General features: G+C 54.7%; 4 protein-coding genes across 4 annotated transcripts; 2 read left to right on the top strand and 2 right to left on the bottom strand.

The window, feature by feature from the left end:
• Positions 1 to 2673: 2673 nt before the first annotated feature.
• On the bottom strand, positions 2674 to 3012 carry LOC147529100 (feather keratin-like). Its single transcript, XM_086609622.1, has one exon. The coding sequence runs from the start codon at positions 3010 to 3012 to the stop codon at positions 2674 to 2676; it is 339 nt and encodes a 112-aa protein (XP_086465748.1).
• Positions 3013 to 5488: 2476 nt separating this feature from the next.
• Positions 5489 to 5827, top strand: LOC147529101 (feather keratin 1-like). The gene has a single exon (XM_086609623.1). The coding sequence runs from the start codon at positions 5489 to 5491 to the stop codon at positions 5825 to 5827; it is 339 nt and encodes a 112-aa protein (XP_086465749.1).
• Positions 5828 to 10316: 4489 nt separating this feature from the next.
• Positions 10317 to 10655, bottom strand: LOC147529102 (feather keratin 1-like). The gene has a single exon (XM_086609624.1). It carries the CDS (start codon positions 10653 to 10655, stop codon positions 10317 to 10319), a length of 339 nt encoding a protein of 112 aa, XP_086465750.1.
• A 4093-nt stretch (positions 10656 to 14748) lies between these two features.
• On the top strand, positions 14749 to 15087 carry LOC147529103 (feather keratin 1-like). Its single transcript, XM_086609625.1, has one exon. It carries the CDS (start codon positions 14749 to 14751, stop codon positions 15085 to 15087), a length of 339 nt encoding a protein of 112 aa, XP_086465751.1.
• The last annotated feature ends 1378 nt before the right edge of the window (positions 15088 to 16465 follow it).

The following is a 16465-nucleotide window of genomic DNA, read 5'->3' on the forward strand; positions in this document are numbered from 1 at the left end:
GTGCACATGCAACCCAGAAAGCCAACTGTGTCCTGGGCTGACTCCAAAGCAGTCAGGGAATTCTGCCCCTCTACTCTGCTCTTGTGAGACCCCACCTGGAGTACTGCATCCAGCTCTAGAGTCCTCAGCACAGGAAAGACATGGACCTGTTGGAGCCGTTGAAGTCTAGAAGAGGACAATGAAGATGATCCGAGGGCTGGTGCACCTTTCCTATGAAGACAGGCTGAGAGAGTTTGGGCTGTTCAGCCTGCAGAAGAGAAGGCTCCAGGGAGACATTTGAGCAGCCTCCCAGTACCTCAAGGGGGCTTCCAAGAAACCTGGAGAGGGACTTTTGACAAGGATGTGTAGTGATAGGATAAGGAGCAATGGCTTTAAACGGAAAGAGTGGAGACTTACATCTAAGGAAGAAATGCTTCACTCTAGGGTTGGAGAGGCACTGGAACAGGTTTCCCAGAGAAGCTGCGGATGCCCCATCATTGGAAGTGTTCATGGCCAGCTTGAATGGAGCTTTGTGTAACCTGATGTAGTGGAAGGTGTCCCTGCCTGTGGCATGGGGGTTGGAACTGAGTGATCTTTGAGGTCCCTTTCAACCCAAACTATTCTATGATTCTCTGAATACCTCTGAGACAACTCGATAATCGGGTCGTGTCAGCATGGGTTTATGAAAGGCTGGTCCTGCTTGACTAACCCGATCTTCTATGACAGGGTGACCCGCTTAGTGGATGAGGCAAAGCCTGTGGATGTTTAGTAAAGCTTTTGACACCGTACCCATTGCATTCTCCTGGAGAAACTTGCTGCTCATGGCTTGGACGATGGTCGTGCTGTTGCAGCTGATCTTGTGTATTGGAGAGAGCCGGTCTGGGCGCAGCTGCGTAGCGGGTGCTGCCAGAGCCTTTTGGAGAGACAGGATGTGTGTGACACAGTGAGGGAAGAGCGCTTTTGTCCCTGGGTGTACAAACATGAGGGATGTCAAAGGCAACAGGAAGGGCTTCTCTAAGTGCAGAAGCATCAAAAGGGGGCTGGGGAGAATGCTGAGCAGGTCAGAGCCCTGGTGCCACAGGACGTGGGAAAGGAGGAGGTCCTGAATGCCGCCTACACCTCCACTCCAGGCCTCAGAGACCAGAGGGGAATCAGGAACCAGGAAGCCTTCTCCTGGCTGGAAGGGATGAGGTTAGGCAATACTTAAAAAGAATGGACATACGTAAGTTCATGGGTCATGGTGTCCTTTGCCCCAGGCTGAACAACCCCACATGTTTTGCAGTTTGTTGCCCGTGTGAGTGGTGCTGGTTTGTACTGGGGCCCTTGTGCCCACGCTCCTGCCTGAGCATCGTTGTGGCCGTGCGGTTTCCTGCACACCCTCGTTCCTGGTGCATGAAGGTACCCTTAGTGAGGAAAGTCCAGGCAAAGGGTGGTGTGGACTTGGACGGCTCAAGATGGGGATTCATGGAGTTTTCTGTGTGAGACAGGGAGCAGAAGAGCATGTTGAGTTTTCTCCAGGATTCCCTTGCTGCCTGTTGCAAACTTTTCCTTCGGAGAAATGTGTGGGAGCCCTAAAGGCTGGTGCAGCTGAAGAGTGGTGGAGCGGGAGGGTGGTTGGAGGAGGGACGCGATGCTCTGTGCAGCCCCTTCTTTGCCTTCACCTGTGCAGAGTACAGGGGAGATGCCCTGGGCAGTGATGGTCCCAGTGGGGAAGGGAGCTGAGCCCTGTGTGCCCGTGTCCTTCAGGTTCTGGCATGGGGACACAGAGGTCAATGCTGAGCCCCTGTTTGGAAATCACACATTGTTCCTCCTTCCCCATTTCCTCCTTCCTTTCCTCCTTCCTTCGTTTCTGTTTTGCATATTCCAGCTTTCCTTTCTGCTTCCCTGAGACTATTTCTTGTTAGGGCTGGAGAGCAGTGCTGGAGAAGAGAGTTGGTTGAGAGTGTGCTGACAGTGGGAGATTGCACCATCGGCATGGCCAGCTGAGCATTACTGTCCCCAGGGCTTTGGTTGGGCAAGTGAAGTGCTGGTGTCATGAGCTTGGAAGGCAAAAACGTGCCAATTTGTGGTGGTGTTGTTGAAATATTTCCCAGGAGAGGTCTTGGCACCTGGAGCACACATGCACACGATGTCTCCAGCACTCCCTGTATTTGTGTTGGGATGGGATGGTTTTGCCAAGCTTAAATGAGACTGAGAGCTAGTGCATCACCAGCCCACCCTGATGGCCTCTGGAGCCCTGGTTTGGTGCCAGGTTAAGATGGAGGAGCCCTGAGAGAAGGAAGGAAGAGAAGGCAACTCAGGCTTGGATGCAGGAGAACTTTATTGAGGAAAAGAAAGAGTGCAGAGGCAAGAGCGCCAAGTGGAAGGGAGCTGGTCTGAGGTGCAAGTAGTGCGACCATCAGCTGAGGTCCCTTGTGTGACATAGGTCTTGCCAGATCACCAAGATCTCCCTGGTCCACAGTCGGAGCAGCACACTGGATGTCCTTGGTGGTCTTTGGCTTGTGAGAAGGAGTTTGCAGCAGAGAGTAGTCGAGACAGTATTTCCAGGCAGCCCTGGCTGCCCTTCCATGCTTGTTGCTTGGTGCTTTGAGAGGAGGCAACTATAAGCCAGCCAAAGCCTGGCGGTGCGTCCTCAATCCATGCTGTGACTTCCAGTGTTTGAGTGGTTGGTGTCAGGGCTGGTGGCAATGGCCCTTAGCAGGGGTAGGAGCCCCATCTGCCCCTATAGCAGCCCAGGCCTCTAAAGCCGTAGCTGCCCAGGCCTCCTAAGCCGTAGCCATAGCCGTAGCCGAAGCCCCCAGAGGAGACGGGCACTCCCTGGGCGCTGAGGACGTTGCCCACGGCAGCGGATGAGGAGGATCCGACGGCGGTGCTCTGGGGGAAGGAGCTGAGGATGGGTCCTGGCAGGGTGACCACCACGGTGGAAGGCTGGATGACGACGCGGGAGTCCTCGCACTGCCTGACACAGGGCTCGTTGCAGCTGTTAGCCAGCGGGGTGGGTCCGCAGGGGCGGCAGATATCGTTGCAGGCCATGGCCGTGGTGTGGAGGGGCCCTGGAAGAGAGGGTGCTGAGGAAGCGGAGGGACGTGGAGGTGCGAGGGGTGGTGATGCAGGAGGGCGAGGGAGTGGGGAGGCTGGTGTGGGGCTGTGGGGAGCGTGATGGTGGGGGGGTGTCAGGGGTGCTGAGGCTGGGGGCAGAGCGTGCTGGAAGAGAGAGGCCAGGTGGGAATGGAGAAGGAAGGGTAGGGGGTTCAGGCTCACCTTGTTGATGGCGGAGGAGAAGGCGTCAGGAGAAGTGTGTGAGGGACAGAGGTGCTGGGTGGCTTTTATGCTGCTCCCCCAGGGGCGGGACAGCCTTTGCACATGGCAGCATCTTGCAGCAAAGAGCTGTTTCATGCCACAGCCATGCCAGCAATGAGGTGGGGTGTGTTTTCCTTACATCATTTCTCTAATTCCATGTCCTCCCCTTGAGGACGTGTCCACTTGTCCTTGGCGGCAGCTTTTTAGTGCCAGTGTTAGAGGGCACCCCTCTTGCTTTTAACATCATACTTGTGTATTTTGGGGTTTTGTGGCAAGGTTTTGGTGGCACTGGGGCTTCAGGGGTGGCTTCTATGAGAATATATCAGGAAGGAGAAGTGTTGGGGGAGCCCTGTATGTTAGGGAGTGTTTTTGATTGTCTAGAGCTTAATGATGGTGACAATAGGGTTGAGTGTTTGTGAGTGACAATCAGGAGAGAAAGCAACAAGGTTGATATAACGGTGGGAGTCTGTTATAGACATCGTTGTACTTAAATACGGTATAAGGAGTTGAGAGAAGTCTCACAATCATTAGTCCTTGCTCTCATGGGCAACTTCAACTTCTCAGATATCTGCTGGAAATGCAGTAGAGCAGAGAGGAAACAGTCTAGGAGGTTCCTGGAGCGTGTGGAGGACAACTTCCTGACACAGCTGATTTGTGCGGCAACGAGGGAAGGTGCCGTGCTTGACCTGTTCTTTGCGAACAGAGAAAGGCTTGTGGGTTATGTGATGGTTGGACAACATCTAGGGCATTTGCGTACACGCAGTCCCAAGACATTCCTTTTTACCTCCCTTCATCTTCCTCAGCAACAAGCATTGATTGCATGAAAAACACCCTACAAAACACTCACCTTGGTGGAGCAGGCCGTGCTGAAAACCCTTCGGCACGCATCCACCATCACCAAGGCCTTGGCTCTGCAGCCCCGTGCACCATGCTCACCTCCCATACCCTCTGCAGTTCCCAAATCCTCTTTCCACCCATCAAAGACTGTGTAGAGAAGTGGCCTCACCCCTCGGCACTCACTCCGAGTAAAGAGTCCAGAGGCTCAGAACATTCTCCCTGCTGCTCCCACGTGCCCTCTGACTCTTAACACGCTCACGGGCTCTCCAGAAATGCCCCTGCCCTTTCCAAGTGATCCACATCAAGCGCTGTGTCACACCAGAGGCTGCAAATGTGCCGGCCCCAGCTAAGGGCAGCGCTATGGAAGGGCCAACACGTGTCCGTGAGGAACCCGGTAAGAGTCCTGACTTGGCAGGGCTGGAGAGCTCTGAGCCAGGGCTGCCAGGACAACGTCCTGCTCTGGCAAACAGCCCTCCTCTGCCTGCTGGCACTGCCCGCCCCAGGGAGCGCCCCAACATGGCTACAGCCCAACCAGGCAGCCCCTTTCTCCCAGACACAGCCCCACAGGCAAGAGGGGCACCAAGACACCCCCAGAGCACACCCAGTGGGAAGGGCCAGGGCTAAAGACGGGCCGAGCAAACTCGGAGCACGGTGGGAGGGACTGAACGTGATGGAAGGGGCGGCGCGTCACACCGGGCACAGCTCCAAAGCCCAGACCAGCCTTCCACGGCTGCCAGCAAATGGAACCCCCTCTTCACAGCTCACTGGCAAACCACAGCACAAGAGTTCTGCGGGATGACATCACTGATGACACCACACATCTCCTACACTTTGGTCACGACTTCTGCCTGCCCTGACACGCGCATCAACACCAAGCCTTTGCCCTCTAATACTGGCACTTGAAAGGACTCGCCAAGGACAAGTTGACACGTCCTCAAGAGGAGGAAATGAAATTGGAGAATTGCGGTGTGGGAAACACACCCCACCTCATTGCTGGCATGGCTGTGGCACCCAACAGCTGCTTCCTGCAAGATGCTGCCATGTGCAAAGGCTGTCCCGCCCCTGGGGGAGCAGCATAAAAGCCACCCAGCACCTCTGTCCCTCACACACTTCTCCTGACGCCTTCTCCTCCGCCATCAACAAGGTGAGCCTGAACCCCCTTCCCTTTCTTCTCCTCCCCTGTTTGACCTCTCTCTTCCAGCACGCTCTGCCCCCAGCCTCAGCACCCCTGACACACCCCCACCATCACGCTCCCCACAGCCCCACACCAGCCTCCCCACTCCCTCGCCCTCCTGCATCACCACCCCTCACACCTCCACGTCCCTCCGCTTCCTCAGCACCCTCTCTTCCAGGGCCCCTCCACACCACGGCCATGGCCTGCAACGATATCTGCCGCCCCTGCGGACCCACCCCGCTGGCTAACAGCTGCAACGAGCCCTGTGTCAGGCAGTGCGAGGACTCCCGCGTCGTCATCCAGCCTTCCACCGTGCTGGTCACCCTGCCAGGACCCATCCTCAGCTCCTTCCCCCAGAGCACCGCCGTCGGATCCTCCTCATCCGCTGCCGTGGGCAACGTCCTCAGCGCCCAGGGAGTGCCCGTGTCCTCTGGGGGCTTCGGCTATGGCTATGGCTACGGCTTAGGAGGCCTGGGCAGCTACGGGTTTGGAGGTCTGGGCTGCTATAGGGGCAGATGGGGCTCCTACCCCTGCTAAGGGCCATTGCCACCAGCCCTGACACCAGCCACTCACACACTGGAAGTCACGACATGGATTGAGGACGCACCGCCACGCTTTGGCTGGCTTATAGTTGCCTCCTCTCAAGGCACCAAGCAACAAGCATGGAAGGGCAGCCAGGGCTGCCTGGAAATACTGTCTCGACTACTCTCTGCTGCAAACTCCTCACAAGCCAAAGACCACCAAGGACCTCCAGTGTGCTGCTCCGACTGTGGACCAGGGAGATCTTGGTGATCTGGCAAGACCTATGTCACACAAGGGACCTCAGCTGATGGTCGCACTACTTGCACCTCAGACCAGCTCCCTTCCACTTGGCGCTCTTGCCTCTGCACTCTTTCTTTTCCTCAATAAAGTTCTCCTGCATCCAAGCCTGAGTTGCCTTCTCTTCCTTTCTTCTCTCAGGGCTCCTCCATCTTAACCTGCACCAAACCAGGGCTCCAGAGGCCATCAGGGTGGGCAGGTGATGAACCAGTTCTCAGCCTCTTTGAAGCCTGACAAAACCATCCCATCCCAACACAAACACAGGGAGTGCTGGAGACATCGTGTGCATGCGTGCTCCAAGGTGCCAAGACCTCTCCTGGGAAATATTTCAACAACACCGCCACAAATTGGCACGTTTTTCCCTTCCAAGCGCATGACACCAGCACTTCACTTGCCCAACCAAAGCCCTGGGGACAGTATTGCTCAGCTGGCCATGCCGATGGTGCAACCTCCCACTGTCGGCACACTCTCAACCAACTCTCTTCTCCAGCACCACTCTCCAGCCCTAACAAGAAATAGATTTCACAGATTTCATAGATTTCTAGGTTGGAAAAGACCTTAGAGATCATCGAGTCCAACCATCCCTAATCCCCATTAAACCATATCCTCAAGTAGCTCATCCACCCTATTCTTAAACACATCCAGGGATGGGGACTCAACCACCTCCCTGGGCAGCCTATTCCAGTGGATGACAACCCTTTCAGAGAAGAAATACTTCCTAACATCCAACCTGAATCTCCCCTGACTAAGCTTATGTCCATTTCCTCTTGTTCTATCACCCATCACTAATGTAAAGAGCCCTTCCCCCACCTCCCCACCATCCCTTCTCAAGTATTTGTAGGCTGTAATCAGGTCTCCCCTCAGCCTCCTCTTCTCCAGGCTAAACAGCCCCAACTCCCTCAGCTGCTCCCCATAAGTTTTATTTTCCAGCCCCTTGACCAGTTTAGTTGCCCTTCTCTGGACCCGCCCAGGAGCTCAATATGTCTCTTAAAGTGAAGGGCCCAAAACTGGACACAATATTCTAGGGGGAGCCTCAAAAGTGGCCTTCAACCACTTTGCAGTCCACCTCATTCTCCACTTACTCACCCCGTGCTTTCTTGTTGTCAATCACAACTTCCCCTTCATAAATTCACACCGACAAATCCCCATCACTTGCTTCTCCTTCATCTGCGGGTTTTCCTGGGCTTGGCAGTGCTTTCCTGGATGATTTCCTCCATCACCATCCCCATAAATGTGGTCATGGTCGGCAACCTCTAGTTCCCAAATCGTTCATCCTAATCTTCAAGCGAGCTTTTGCCCTTCTGCTCCGCGGGAGGATTCCGTGATCGCATTCTGTGATTCTGTGATTCTGTCGGCACACTCTCAACCAACTCTCTTCTCCAGCATCGCTCTCCAGCCCTATCAAGGAATAGTCTCAGGGAAGCAGAAAGGAAAGCTGGAATATGCAAAACAGAAACAAAGGAAGGAGGAAAGGAAGGAGGAAGGGAGGAGGAACAATGTGTGATTTCCAAACAGGGGCTCAGCATTGCCCTCTGTGTCCCCATGCCAGAACCTGAAGGACACGGGCACACAGGGCTCAGCTCCCTTCCCCACTGGGACCATCACTGCCCAGGGCATCTCCCCTGTACTCTGCACAGGCGAAGGCGAAGAAGGGGCTGCACAGAGCATCGCGTCCCTCCTCCAACCGCCCTCTCGCTCCACCACTCTTCAGCTGCACCAGCCTTTAGGGCTCCCACACATTTCTCCGAAGGAAAAGTTTGCAACAGGCAGCAAGGGAATCCTGGAGAAAACTCAACACGCTCTTCTGCTCCCTGTCTCTCACACAAATCTCCATGAATCGCCATCTTTAGCTGCTCAAGTTGACACCACCTTTGCCTGGACCTTCCTTACTAAGGGTGCCTCCATGCACCAGGGCAGGTTTAGATTGGATTATAGGAAAAAATTCTTCACCAAATGGGTTTTCAAGCATTGCAATAGCCTGAGGGACAGGGAAGTGGCTGAGTGACAATCCCTGGAGCTATGGAAACCAATAGAAATGTCAACAGACTCTGCGCTTCCTGCCTGTGCTGCAGGGTGCTCGGGACACCCATGTCAGATCCCCTGTAGTGGTCCCCCCTTTCATAGATTCATAGATTCATAGATTTCTAGGTTGGAAAAGACCTTATAGATCATCGAGTCCAACCATCCCTAATCCCCATTGAACCATATCCCTAAGTAGATCATCCACCCTATTCTTAAACACATCCAGGGATGGGGACTCAACCACCTCCCTGGGCAGCCTATTCCAGTGGCTGACAACCCTTTCAGAGAAGAAATACTTCCTAACATCCAACCTGAATCTCCCCTGACTAAGCTTATGCCCATTTCCTCTTGTCCTATCACCCAACACTAACGTAAAGAGCCCTTCCCCCATCTCCCCACCATCTTTTCTCAAGTATTTGTAGGCTGTAATCAGGTCTCCCCTCAGCCTCCTCTTCTCCAGGCTAAACAGCCCCAACTCCCTCAGCCGCTCCTCGTAAGTTTTATTTTCCAGCCCCTTGACCAGTTTAGTCGCCCTTCTTTGGACTCACTCCAGGAGCTCAATATCTCTCTTAGCTGTTGTCCCCAGCCCAACTGCCTGGCAGTGCCCATGACACCAACTTCCCTCACACCAGGAACCAGGGCCATCAACACAGGGTCCCATGTCCTCATCTCCCTTGCTGACGGGTACCCAGGTCACCAAGCTTTCCCATCCTCACCAGACCCAAGTGTGGATTCCTGTTGCGCTGTCCCCCTGGCTGCGTGGTCCCCATTCCACCTACAAGAGAGTCCCCGGGGTCAGAGCCTCCTTCGGCCGCATCCACCTGCTCCAGCATGGATCCACAAGGGGCTCGACGTGGGTATCTGCTCCACTCCAGACCTCCATGGGCTGCAAGAGGACAACCTGCTTCACCAGGGTCTTCACCATGAGCTGCAGGGAAATCTGAGCTGCAGTGCCTAGAGCATCCCCTGCCCCTCCTTCTTCACTGACCTCGGTGTCTGCAGAACTCTTTCTCTCACGTACTCTCCCTCCTCTCTGCCAGCTGCTGCTGTGCAGCAGTTTTGTCCCTTCTTAAATATGTTGTCACAGAGGCGCTACCGCCGTCGCAACTGGGCTCAGATTTGGCCACTGGTGAGTCTGTGTTAGAGCTTTCTGGAACCAACTCCCTCAGACACAAGGAACGATTATAGAATCATGGAATCATAGAATCACAGAATTGTTTAGGTTGGAACAGACCCTTAAGATCATCAAGTCCAACTGGTAACAAACACCCCCAGGCCTGTTTCCACCAGGCAGCTTTCAGCCAATCTTCCCCAACCCCGCAGCGATGCAGGAGCTTTTGGTGACCCAAGGGCCTTGTTGAGCCACATCCAATTGGCCTTGACCCATCGATCCAGGCTGTCCAGATCCCTCTCTAGAGCCCTCCTACCCTCAAGCAGATGAACACTTCCGCCCAACTAGGTTTTGTCTGCAAACTTACTGAGATTGCACTCAGTTGTCTCCTTCAGATCACCCTCTTGATGGCAACGCTTCCGTCCAGTGTGTCAACTGCACCACACAGCTTGGTGTCATTGGAAAACTTACTGATGGATCATTTCTTAGGAAAGCCCTAGTAGCCCTTTTCCACCCACTCTATGGCTGCCTGAGCAGTGGTTTTGTATAGTAATCTGGAAGAGCCTTGGGAGAAGAAAGGAGGAGAAGACAACTCAGGCTGGGCAGCAGCAGAACTTTATTGAGAGTAAAAAAGAGTAAAAATACAGGAGCGCCAAGTGGAAGGGAGCTGGTCTGAGATGCAAGTAGAGCAACCATCAGCCAGGATCCCTTGTGTGTGAGAGATCTTGCCAGAGAACCAAGATATTCGTGCCCCGCAGTGGGAGAAGTGCACCAGAGGTCCTCAGTTCTCTTTGGGTCTTCAGAAAGTGGTTGCAGCAAAGAGCAGTAGATATAGCAGAAGGGACAATGCGAAGAAGAAAGTGGGAGAAGAGGAGGAGATCCATGGGCCATGGTTCCAGGCGGTTGGCACAGGCTTGCCCCTTCCCTGCTTATTGCTTGCTTGTTTGGTGCCTTGAGAGCAGGAGGTGTGGATGGCAGGTCCACGTGCCAGGAATGGCCTGGAGGTGCATCCTCAATCCATGATATGGCTGTCAGGGTATGGGTAGCTGGTGTCAGGGCTGGTGGCAATGGCCCTTAGCAGGGGTAGGAGCCCCATCTTCCCCTATAGCAGCCCAGGCCTCCAAACCTGTAGCTGCCCAGGCCTCCTAAGCCATAGCCATAGCCATAGCCAAAGCCCCCAGAGGACACGGGCACTCCCTGGGCACTGAGGACGTTGCCCACGGCAGCGGATGAGGAGGATCCGACGGCGGTGCTCTGGGGGAAGGAGCTGAGGATGGGTCCTGGCAGGGTGACCACCACGGCGGGAGGCTGGATGACGACGCGGGAGTCCTCGCACTGCCTGACACAGGGCTCGTTGCAGCTGTTAGCCAGCGGGGTGGGCCCGCAGGGGCGGCAGATATCGTTGCAGGCCATGGCCGTGGTGTGGAGGGGCCCTGGAAGAGAGGGTGCTGAGGAAGCGGAGGGACGTGGAGGTGCGAGGGGTGGTGATGCAGGAGGGCGAGGGAGTGGGGAGGCTGGTGTGGGGCTGTGGGGAGCGTGATGGTGGGGGGGTGTCAGGAGTGCTGAGGCTGGGGCAGAGCGTGCTGGAAGAGAGAGGTCAGACAGGGAAGAGGAGGGGAAGGGTGTTCAGGCTCACCTTGCTGACGGCGGAGCAGAAGGCGTCAGGAGAAGTGTGTGAGGGAGAGAGGTGCTGGGTGGCTTTTATGCTGCTCCCCCAGGGGCGGGACAGCCTTTGCACATGGCAGCATCTTGCAGCAAAGAGCTGTTTCATGCCACAGCCATGCCAGCAATGAGGTGGGGTGTGTTTTCCTTACATCATTTCTCTAATTCCATGTCATCCCCTTCAGGACGTGTCCACTTGTCCTTGGTGGCAGCTTTTTAGTGCCAGTGTTAGAGGGCAAAGTCTTTGTGTTGATGTTGTGTTTCCTGGCAAGCAGATCTCATGCCCAAAGCGTAGGAGAGGTCGGGTGTCATCAGTGAGGTCATCCCATGGCACTCGTGTGCTGTGGTTTGCGGGTGTGTTGTGAAGAGGGGGTTCCATTTCCTCACAGCCCTGGAAAGATGGTCTGGGCTTCTTCAATGTGTCGAGCGTGAGGCGTGGGAGTCTGATATCGACCACCCAACCGGGATGAAGAGGCAGACGAAATACGCTGTTAGGAGCTGAGAGAAGTCCCACAATCTCTAGTCCTCGTTCTCATGGGAGACTTCAACTTCCCAGATGTCTGCTGGAAATGTAGTAGAGCAGAGAGGAAACAGTCTAGGAGGTTCCTGGAGAGTGTGGAGGACAACTTCCTGACACAGGTGGTGAGTGAGCCAACTAGGGAAGGTGCTGTGCTTGACCTGTTCTTTGCAAACAGAGAAAGACTTGTGGATGACGTGGTGGTTGGAGAACATCTAGGGCACAGTGATCACAAAATGATGGAGTTTTTGATTCTTGGGGCAGTAAGGAGGGGCTTCAGCAGAACCTCTGTCTTTCACTTCAGGAGGACAGAGTTTGATCTGTTCAGGAGCCTGGTCACAGAGTGCCTTGGGAGGCCGTCTTGAAGGGCAAACAAGTCCAGGAACACTGGCCATCACTCAAGAAAAGAATCTTCAAGTCGCAGGAGCAAGTTGTCCCCATGTGCCAACAGACGTGCCAGCAGGGAAGAAGACTGGCCTGGCTGAACAGAGAGGTTTGGCTGGAACTCAGGAAAAAAGGGAGAGTTTATGAGCTTTGGAAGAAGGGGCCGGTGGATTACACCAATCTCGGGGGGATTACAAAGATTTGAGGTTCTGCAAAGAGAAAATGAGAAGGGACAAAGCCCAACTAGAACTTAACCATGGATTTGAAGGATGGATTATGGCATCGACAGATTGAACACATGTTGGATAAGGAATTGGCTGGATGGTGGCACTGAAAGAGTTGTGGTCAATGGCTCCATGTCCAAGTGGAGACCAGTGACGAGTGGCGTTCCAAAGGAGTCGGTGTTGGAACTGACGCTGTTTAACCTCTTTGTCGGCAACATGGACAGTGGGATCGAGTGCACTCTCAGTAAGTTTGCTGATGACACCAAGCTGTGTGGTGTGGTCGACACGCTGGAGAGAAGGGATGACATCCAGAGGGACCTTCACGCTGAAGAGGTGGGCCAATGCAAAACTCATGAAGTTCAACAATGTCAACTGCAAGGTCCTGCACATGGGTCAGGCAATTCCAAACACAAATACAGGCTGTGTGGAGAATGGATTGAGAGCAGCCCTGAGGAGAAGGACTTGGGCATGCTGCTTTACGACAAGCTCAGAATGTAAGCCCCCACCATGTCCTGGTGCCCAGTGCCGTTCCTTCCCACCGCTTACTCCTCTTCAACTTCAACAGATTCCTCTCTGCCCTATTCTCCAGCCTCTCCAGCTCACTCTCAATGGTGGCACAACCATCCAGTGCCTCAGCTACTTCTCCACATTTTGCATCATCAGCCAAATTCCTGAGTGGGACTCCATCCCACTGCCCAGGTCATTGATGAGGAGGTTATGCAGTGTCGGCCCCTCAGATCCATGTCCAGAGCTACACCGCTTCAGGCTTGCCTCTAACTGGACTTTGGGCAAGACATCACAAGCCTCTGTGCCCAACCCTTCAACCACTTTGTAGTCTACCTCATTCTCCACTTACTCACCCCGTGCTTTCTTGTTGTCAATCACATCTTCCCCTTCATAAATTCACACCGACAAATCCCCATCACTTGCTTGTCCTTCATCTGCAGGTTTGTCCTGGGCTTGGCAGTGCTTTCCTGGATGATTTCCTACATCACCATCCCCATAAATGTGGTCATGGTCGGCAAACTCTCGTTTCCCAAATCATTCATCCTAATCTTCAAGCGAGCTTTTGCTCTTCTGCTCCACGGGAGGTTTCTGTGATCACATTCTGTGATTCTGTGATCCTAATCTTCTTCAAGCTAGGAGGTCCATGAGTGCTCTTACAGGCATCAGAACCCACTTCTAGGCACCATGACCCTCACAAGTGGCCTCCAAAGGACATCAGCCAGCTCCCACAGCATTTGTGGCAATGACCCATCAAGCCCTGCAGACCTGCGTACACCCAGTCCCAAGATATTCCTTTTTACCTCCCTTCATCTTCCTCAGCAACAAGCACTGATTGCATGAAAAACACCCTGCAAAACACTCACCTTGGTGGAGCAGGCCGTGCTGTGAACCCTTCGGCACGCATCCACCATCACCAAGGCCTTGACTCTGCAGCCCCGTGCACCATGCTCACCTCCCATACCCTCTGCAGTTCCAAAATTCTCTTTCCGCCCATCAGACACTGTGCAGAGAAGTGGCCTCACTCCGAGTAAAGAGTCCAGAGGCTCAGAACATTCTCCCTGCTGCTCCCATGTGCCCTCTGACTCTTAACATGCTCACGGGCTCTCCAGAAATGCCCCTGCCCTTTCCAAGTGATCCACATCAAGCGCTGTGTCACACCAGAGGCTGCAAATGTGCTGGCCCCAGCTAAGGGCAGTGCTATGGAAGGGCCAACACGTGTCCGTGAGGAACCCGGTAAGAGTCCTGACTTGGCAGGGCTGGAGAGCTCTGAGCCAGGGCTGCCAGGACAACGTCCTGCTCTGGCAAACAGCCCTCCTGTGCCTGCCGGCACTGCCCACCCCAGGGAGCGCCCCAACATGGCCACAGCCCAACCAGGCAGCCCCTTTCTCCCAGACACAGCCCCACAGGCAAGAGGGGCACCAAGACACCCCCAGAGCACACCCAGTGGGAAGGGCCAGGGCTAAAGACGGGCTGAGCAAACTCGGAGCACGGTGGGGAGAGACTGAACGTGATGGAAGGGGCGGCGCGTCACACCGGGCACAGCTCCAAAGCCCAGACCAGCCTTCCATGGCTGCCAGCAAATGGAACCCCCTCTTCACAGCTCACTGGAAAACCACAGCACAAGAGTTCTGTGGGATGACATCACTGATGACACCACACATCTCCTACACTTTGGTCACGACTTCTGCCTGCCCTGACACGCGCTATCAACACCAAGCCTTTGCCCTCTAATACTGGCACTTGAAAGAACTTGCCAAGGACAAGCGGACACGTCCTCAAACGAACAACATGAAATTGGAGAATTGCGGTGTGGGAAACACACCCCACCTCATTGCTGGCATGGCTGTGGCACCCAACAGCTGCTTCCTGCAAGATGCTGCCATGTGCAAAGGCTGTCCCGCCCCTGGGGGAGCAGCATAAAAGCCACCCAGCACCTCTGTCCCTCACACACTTCTCCTGACGCCTTCTCCTCCGCCATCAACAAGGTGAGCCTGAACCCCCTTCCCCTTTTTCTCCGTTCCACCTGCCCTGTCTTTTCTACCACCCTCTGCCCTCACCCTCAGCACCTCTGATGCCTCCCCACCACCATGATCCCCACAACCCCACACTAGATCTTCTCACTCCCTTGTACTCCTGAAACACTGTCCCTAGCATCTCCATGCCCTCTGCTTCCTCAGCACCCTCTCTTCCAGGGCCCCTCCACACCACGGCCATGGCCTGCAACGATATCTGCCGCCCCTGCGGACCCACCCCGCTGGCTAACAGCTGCAACGAGCCCTGTGTCAGGCAGTGCGAGGACTCCCGCGTCGTCATCCAGCCTCCCGCCGTGCTGGTCACCCTGCCAGGACCCATCCTCAGCTCCTTCCCCCAGAGCACCGCCGTCGGATCCTCCTCATCCGCTGCCGTGGGCAACGTCCTCAGCGCCCAGGGAGTGCCCGTGTCCTCTGGGGGCTTTGGCTATGGCTATGGCTATGGCTTAGGAGGCCTGGGCAGCTACGGCTTTGGAGGCCTGGGCTGCTATAGGGGCAGATGGGGCTCCTACCCCTGCTAAGGGCCATTGCCACCAGCCCTGACACCAGCCACTCACACACTGGAAGTCACGACATGGATTAAGGACGCACCTCCAGGCCATTTCTTGCTCGTGGACCTGCCATCCACACCTCCTGCTCTCAAGGCACCAAACAAGCAAGGAAGCAGGGAAGGGGCAAGCCTGCCCCATCTGCCTGGAACCATGGCCCATGGATCTCCTCCTCTTCTCCCCCTTTTTCGTCGCTTCACCCCTTCTTCTACTACCACTACTCTCTGCTGCAGCCAGTTTCCGAAGACCTAAAGAGAACTGGGGACCTCTGCTACACTTCCCCAAATGCGGGGCACGAATATCTTGGTTCTTTGGCAAGATCTCTCACACACAAGGAATCCTGTCTGATGGTCGCCCTAGTTGCGTCTCAGACCCGCTCCCTTCCACTTGGTGCTCCTGCATTTTCACTCTTTTCTTTGTCTCAATAAAGTTCTACTGCAGCCCAGTGTGAGTTGCCTTCTACTCTTTTCTTCTCCCAAGGCTCTTCCAGTCTCACCCTGTACAAAACCACTGCTCAGGAGGCCAGTAGGGTGGTTGGAAAAGGGCTACATGATCTTTCTTAAGAAATGACCCCTCAGTAAGGTTTCCAATGACACCAAGCTGTGTGGTGCGGTTGACACGCTGGAGGGAAGGGATGCCATCCAGAGGGATAATCTGGAGGAGGTGATTGAGTTCAATCGCAGTAAGTTTGCAGACATCTCCACATTGGGTGGGAGTGTTGATCTGCTTGAGGGTAGGAACGCTCTAGAGAGGGATCTGGACAGGCTGGCTCAATGGGTCGAGTCCAATTGTATGAGGTTCAACAAGGCAAAGTGTCAGGTCCTGCACTTGGGTCACCAGAAGCCCCTGCAAAGCCACAGGCTTGAAAAAGAGTGGCTGAAAGCTGCCTGGTGGAAAAGGGCCTGAGGGTGTTTGTTAACAGTTGGACTGGATGATCTTAAGGGTCTTTTCCAACCTTTTGAGACCTCGCCAGGCTGGAAAAATGGACTGATGAGAACATTATGGAGTTCCATAAGAAAAAGTGGAAAGTTCTAATCTTGGGGAGGAACCACCCTAGGCACCAGGACATGCTGGGGGTCACCTAGGTGGAAAGCAGCTCAGCAGAAGAGGTCCTGGGAGTCGTGGTGGACACCGAGTTGAACACAAGGCATCAATGTGGTCTTGCAGCAAAGAAAGCTAGTGGTGTCCTTGGCTGCATTTGGAGGAGCATTGCCAGCACATCTCAGCAGTGGTGATGCCACACCTGGAGTCCTCTGTCCATTTCTGGGCTCTCTAGTACAAGAGAGCCATGGACATCCTAGAGAAAGTCCGGCTTTGGGCCATAAGAACGATGGAGGGACCGGAGCATCTC

Source organism: Tauraco erythrolophus, chromosome 3 (genome assembly GCF_009769465.1).
Source record: "Tauraco erythrolophus isolate bTauEry1 chromosome 3, bTauEry1.pri, whole genome shotgun sequence".
In the NCBI taxonomy this organism is placed as follows: domain Eukaryota; kingdom Metazoa; phylum Chordata; class Aves; order Musophagiformes; family Musophagidae; genus Tauraco; species Tauraco erythrolophus.